This window comes from Charadrius vociferus, unplaced genomic scaffold, assembly GCF_000708025.1.
Source record: "Charadrius vociferus isolate BGI_N301 unplaced genomic scaffold, ASM70802v2 scaffold248, whole genome shotgun sequence".
Taxonomy (NCBI): domain Eukaryota; kingdom Metazoa; phylum Chordata; class Aves; order Charadriiformes; family Charadriidae; genus Charadrius; species Charadrius vociferus.
In genome coordinates, this window is record NW_009649851.1 from 54,860 (window position 1) to 61,871 (window position 7,012).

At 37.6% G+C, this 7,012-nt stretch overlaps 1 protein-coding gene across 2 annotated transcripts in view; it reads right to left on the reverse strand.

Moving 5' to 3' along the window:
• The window catches only part of AMPD3 (adenosine monophosphate deaminase 3), a 29,176-nt gene extending 24,839 nt beyond the window's left edge, over positions 1-4,337 (reverse strand). For both annotated transcript variants that reach the window (XM_009890945.1, XM_009890944.1), the window contains exons 1-3: positions 4,116-4,337; positions 1,405-1,600; positions 788-953 (exon numbers count right to left, since the gene is read on the reverse strand). In XM_009890945.1, coding sequence (XP_009889247.1) covers positions 788-953; positions 1,405-1,600; positions 4,116-4,336 — 583 coding nt within the window. In that variant the 5' untranslated portion in view covers position 4,337. The remainder of the gene's footprint in view (positions 1-787; positions 954-1,404; positions 1,601-4,115) is intronic.
• Positions 4,338-7,012: the final 2,675 nt, after the last annotated feature.

Sequence of the window (7,012 nt, forward strand, 5' to 3'; positions counted from 1 at the left end):
CGTATAACAAACACTTGAAAATGTGTTAATTCACCCTCTTTCAACCGCTGATCTAGAGGGTAATTGATTCAAAATTATGGCTAAGAATACATTGCCAACAATACGGACACATCTACACTGGCATATCTGTACAGACCAAAGGTTGCTCCTCACAGACTAATCCAAAAACTAGCAGTGCGAACAGTTTAATGCACAAGCAAAGCTTTCAAGACACAACCCACCTAAGTGACAAGTAGCAATTGTGACATATATAGCAGGGAACATGTTCAGTCTAATAAGCCTTGTTGAGAGATCAGAGTTTATTAAGCTGGGCAGAATGTCCAACAAATATAGCTTCCAGTCTTGACCTGGTAAATGTACCCTGTCTGTGAAATTACTGACTAAGGGCTTGCTAACTGGCATGCCTATATCATGCTTCAATTTACAATGTAGATGAGCTCATAATGCCTTTTATTTCAGCATGCCAAAACTGGGAAGAATGACTTTTCACTTTAAACCATGTCCATATATCTCTTTCCTGGAGGAACATAAGTGTACTATTTACCATCCCGTTTGCTGCCAAAAAAAATAATCAATGAGTTTTTTAGCTTTTAACAGATTCAAAGTTTCAGATTAGACACAGGATTTATAACCTAGCTCCACTGGTGATTCTCCACCACTTACAAACAGAATAAATTACAGAGGCAAAGGCACTCAGAAGAAAGCACCACAAAAATCCAACTTACCTTTACTGCAGCAGTGCATGGGTTTAATTCTATATTTTTAAAAGAACAAGAAGGATATTCACCTGGATACACTTCATCTTCAACCTTCCATTTTTCATCTTGCATGCTACACAAATACTGAGATGTTGTTCTTGGGAAGCGATGGTAGGCAAGACGTGAATACTTTTCTCGAATGAGAAGAGCTTTCACCAGGCTCTTGGCAGCTTGTTCATAATCATCAACTGTAACCTGAAAGGAAAGCCTGGATAAATACTGACAAAAATGAAGCAGCAGTTTTAGCAACAAACTGAATCCACACTGGTAACAAGGAGACTGAATTTCCAGAAATGTAAGTGTATGTGGCTTGACCATAAGGATCTTACCCAAGGTCTCAGGAAGCCAGTGACAGAAGCAGAATCCAAATACAATGCACAAGACATACACAAATTTTTTTTTTCTCCTACCCATTTATTTAATGCCCAATTATGTTTTTATCTGTTTTATTTAAGAAGTATAAAATGACCTAATCTTGACTTCAACTGTTTTACAAATCAGTGTGTTCACAAAGCAATTTACAGTTTGTTGCAGAGTGCCACAATATAATGACATTTCATACTTTATATACATTAGCTGCTTGTGGTTTGGGATTTCCTCCCGCCCCCAGATACAGAAAGGAGAAAAAAAAAAAATGGTTTCTTACCCCTGCACAGTAGTCCCCACTAATTGAAACTCTCTGAAACTCTGGTACATCATATGGCACTTGGACTGGCAGAAAAGCACTTGGAAGAACTGGTGTTGCAGGAGACAGAACAGGATTGGCTGATGGTGCTTTCCATTCCTGAGACGGAATTTGTAATGACAAAGACTGGGATCGAATCATCTTGAAACTTTTCTTCCTACAAATTCATAGCATAAAGCATAAAATAAGCCATGGTATAAAACATTAAATACACTGGAAAATGGATTACAGCAAAGAAATCTCTCATACCACAGTAAAAATGCTGGTCACAAAATATTTGTGCTTTTAGATTTTTTTCTATTGATATTTGACATGATATATGCTACACACAATTGGACTTACCCTCCACACGAATACAATATGCCATAATTTATTTACAATCACTGTAAGATGCCCTAAGGTTTGTTTTATTTCACTTCTTACAAATTCAGTTTCAGTAAGTCACTGTACAGAAGGAAAATGCCATCACAGTGCTTACTTTAGAAGGAGTTGATTCTTAGAGACTTGTAGCATCAGATTTCATGAAGTATCAGACCGAAACAAGTGAATGTTACCTACGGTAAGTTGTTATAAGTTATCATGCTATTACACACACTTTTCATTCTTCCCAAAACACGCAGGATTTAAAAATTCATCTAGTTGTCAGACAAAACTTCACATATAGTCATTCAGTTAAATTTTTAAGAAAAGGGATGAGCACATAGAGTTATTCCTTAGGTAAGTATCTGTTGAGACTTGAGCAAAAGGCTAATGTTGGTTAGAGTAATAACGTGGCATGGATTTGATAAGCAAGTCCATTCCTCCCCTTAGAGCACTAAATGGCTCACCCCCATAGATTTAAAAACTTTTGTCCTTTCTCGGCAAAACTGTGATAGGTGTGTACCTTAGACAAACCAGCTAAAAAAGAATGCTGTATTTTTCAGTGAAGCAATTGTAAAACCTCAAGTGAAGTTTAGGAATATCTCTAAAGATTTAATTAATTTTCCTTACTCGGTGTCATGGTTTAAATGTGTTTAAATGTATTTTAAATATTCATATAATAAATAAATATGTTATAAACTACCTGTGATATCACTTTCTTTGCACTGTGGAAATAATCCCTCATTTCATAAACTAACTGCCAAAAGCTTAAAATGTTAGTAAGAACCAAAGAAAAGACAAAGAAAAAGGAATACTGGAATACTCTCTGGAAGTTGCATATTACTTCTGTGACATTGTGAAGAATAAGAACATGCAGTGATGGTACGATTAATACCCTATGACCAAACTCCATCCTCTCTTAAGTACTTGTAGCCATGTTTGAAATCAGTATGAAAGACTTGAAAGGCAGTGTTGGATCAACTGCAACTGAAGACAACAGAAGTTTTACTCGTGTAACTGTCCTTGAAGTACACTTCAGTCCTGTAGGACAGGGATGAATACTTGTTCTATTCCCACATGTAAAAATAATACATATAATATCCCGCTCCCCACAGTTAAACTTGTATAAAATTTGAGGTACAGTTTGACAGACTACAAGACAATTTCCCAAATTAAAAATGAAACTTGTAAGTTCAGGAGGAAAGATATACCAAATAGTTGTTTGAATAAAAACATCTAGTTTTCCCTTCTGTGCTTGTTTATGTCTATGAACAGGCTAACTGGGAAACCCACTTGCACAATTCAAAACCAGAAGTCCCAGCCTGTATCACCAGTGCGTCATACCTTAATTTAACTGAATCTACTCTTCTCCCTTCTGTTCTGAAATATGATGCCAAGCATTGCCCAACTGATTGTCTGCAGCTAACCGGGTACATGTGTTTAGCCACTGCTTTCAAAGGCTTCCTTGTTTGCCTGCTTTTTGATGAGTCTGTACACATCCAAGCCATTTGGTGTCAGACTGCTGCTGAGCTCACATGACTCTAGGAAATAGCCTACCCAGTCCACTGAAGTTTAGACACTGGAACAGCCTGATATCGGGGTAAGGCTACCTCTCTCACAGAAGAAAATCATAAACCAAATCAAGTTTGGCTTCATTAGATTCATGGGCAACTGATTCATGGGTGATTCAACAGCAGATTGTACTTCTTATTTTTTTTAGAGAAAACTCAAAACGTGCACTTTTATGGCTGATGGTGGTTAGATTTTACCTCTGTGAGTTAAAGAAACCTACTAATAACCTCTTTATGCCAAAACCACTTTTTACTTTCTCCCTTGATCTTAAATATCTATATGTCAAGTCTTTGCTTTCATCTGTTTTTACAGACTAAAAGAAGTATCATACCACTGTTGTTTTCTCTGTATTAAAGTTTTCCATTTCTCTGAATTAAACTAGAATAAAGGAGAGGGGGAAGAGGGGGGGAAAGTGTTTCTTTTTCTGACTCTTTTTACATTAAGGAGTCTTAGGTTTGTGTTCACTTCTACCCAGCTATCCTGTTTGTTAAACTTGCATACGCAATATCTGTGCTATTGCTGGAAATGCAGCTGAGACAACCTCACCAATCCAAGCTCCCTAGAGCCCATCCCCACACCTGCATAGCATGGAAGGACATCACACAGTTGCCCTTGGTACCTGCTGTTGACCTTTCTGCTGAAGTAATAAGAGGCAGAATATTATTTGCCAGATATTTTAATATTAACTCAAACTCATTTAAAAGACTATTTTCCATTAAGAAAGCAACTACTGAACAAACCTTTTAGCCGTTTCCAAAGACTGTTGTTCTGCCAATTCCTTCTGCAGTTCCCTTTCCTTGGCCTCTTTCTGCCCAATAGGGCAGTCTTCAGGCACAGTGAATAGTGACAAGGCATCTTTGCTGTCTTCTTCTCGGAGAACTTTAGCAAATACCTTCTCTGCTAGAAGCCGCACATGCTCATCAACCTCAGAGATGTTCAGTTTTGGAAACTGTCTGGGCATCTCGGCTAATAGGGAAGACAGTTGACAGAGTTATAACTACAAGAAGAATAAAGATATGTGGAGTGGGGTGTTTTTTTTTTCATGGTATGCCTATCAAAATTTACAGCTTAGAGCAAAAGCAGAATAAAGTAGAACAGCTACGCAGAATTTAAACTGGTATGCAGTACACAAGAACTACAGGTATGCGCTGAACATCTTTACTTGTGGAGCTATGCCAATTTGTAAATTAGGAACTTCTTGGTATAGTCACGAAAATTCCTAAGATATGTATGTAGAGATGTGCCAGTGGATTCCGCTTACTTGCATAATCAGATAGACTATTATTCCCGATATAATGTATACTTAGCTGTATGTACTTGCACTGAACTTGGAAATCACATTCACTCAGTTGCCTGCCTTCTTCCCTGCTCAGTGACTTCAAACGAATTTTAGAACCACAAGCAAGTTGGAAAAGTAGGTCGCACATTTCTAGCTCACCCCATCCTTTTCCCAAGTAAGAAAGTCATGGAGCTGCTGTGAAGTAAAACAGTTGCACAACAGGCAAATACGCTGTAGTTTACTCAGTGACTTTCCCCCAAACCCCCCATTTGTTTTTGGTAGTTCATATGCTGCTTTTGAATTCTAAGTGGGAAGGAGACAGGATATGGACTTTAATTTCTACTTGGCATTTAAATATTATTTTTCAAAAATATGTGTTATATTTTAATTTAAATAGCCTTTCATCACAAAATATTTTCATTTTGTTATAGCAGCACTACTGAAAATACCATCTTTAGTGTTTCTTCTGTAGTTTCAAGGCTTTATTTATGTTTCATTCTCATACAATCCAAAACGTGAATTTTGACATATCTGGTAGCATTCTGGAGGGAAAAAAAATACACCGCTTATAAGCTACAGACCAGCATTATTTATTATGTACTATAAAGCTTTTTGAATGCCTTCAGTATGATGGAGTTTGTAACAAATAAGATTAAATTCTTATTACATAAGTTAAAAATAGCAATGAACATGTCACAACAAATGGATCCAAGCGCTGCCAGAATGCGAAGTCTGGGTCCAAAATTGGCATTTCAGAATCCTTTTTGGTTACAAAAACACAAACATATTTTATAAGAGAGTATTCGTTTAAATAATGATGTATGCTGAAAGTCAGCATGGAGCATGGCAGTTTTTAATCACTCCAGGCATAACTTATCAGGGCCCCCATTACAGTATTTCTGTAGGCATGCTGCAAGTTTCACATGTTGATATGCGATCCTTTTGATATGTGATCCTGTTGTTTTCAGCCTAAAAGATTCTAATTAATGTCCACCTGTTTTCACAGTTGCTTTGAGAACACTTTTGCTTTTATTCTAAAAGCAAATATAGTATGCACAGGTGACGAGAGATAGATTGGACCATAACATGGCAATGTAGCGACCATCTGCATTATTTTGCATTCTTATTTTATAAGAACCAATTCCCAGCCCAGTGGAAAAACATCATTAGTTTTAAAGAACTGTGGATCTGGCTCTATGCAGTTTTTCTGCCTGGAGAGTATTTGTTTTGCAATTAGTATCAAGTCTTCATAAAAATCAAGTCTGACCATATAAGAAATATAAAAATACATACACATTTAGCTGAATGATTCAACAACAACGCACTACGATGTCTTAGAAGCATCCAAACTTAGATTCGGTTTCTCAATTTCAAACCTCAGTGAAGTCATGGGAGTCTTTCCACTGACCCCAGTGAACACAGTTGTCAGCAACAGTAACTGCCATACATGCAGTTGCCAGCAACAAGGGCCTTTTGGGCCACTTCAGCCAGGCAAGAACAGTCTTCGTAGTTACCCAACTACAGTAAGAATGCTAGCAATAATAGTAAAACATGGAATGTTTCTTCTGCTGCTAAATCAGTAATCAAATTATTTTCTGTACTAGCTGACTGGGACAGGAAAAATTAATCAGTTGTATGTTTATCGTTGGCTGAGCATTTTCCTAGTATAAATGAACTTTTTCTTAGAGAATTGTGATCACAAACAGAAATGCAGTAGGAAATACATTGCGTAAGAAACCACACTGTATTTTAAATCATTACAATACGATGGTGAAGAGTCATAATGTATAGATACAAGTACAATCCTCTACTAAGACTTGTCTTTCTTACAGAACCTGATCTCGTGTTCCCCACTCAAGCAAATCGGAGACTAAGGCATAGAAGACTCAAAGGTAGGTTCACCCACATCACTGCTGGCTGATGTCACTGAAATGGGTTTAATAAACCTAAAATAGTGGTGGGGCACTTCATGCAATACTCATGCAAGCTGCGCCATCCTGAACTGGAAGAGGGATGAGGATCTTGTGTCCAGTATCCTTCTTACAGAAGTGCTGTCCTTTACCCAAAGTAAGCGACTGGGAGAGCAACAACTAGACATCTGAATGGGATGGAGAGGGGGTATGAATGCCATCCAGAACCCAGCAAACGCTCTTTTCCTAAAGAGCATCTCTCACACAGAAAGGCTGCTTTGGTCGCTCTGTAGGTCTGCACCTTTGTAGAAGACAAGAGAGCTATTTCTCTTGAAACATGCTGCATAAAGAATGATGGAATGATTATTTAAAAAGCACTTATTGATCAGGGATTTAATGGGCTTGAATATGTAACGAGCATACGCCATGAAAACAACAACCGCCGCCG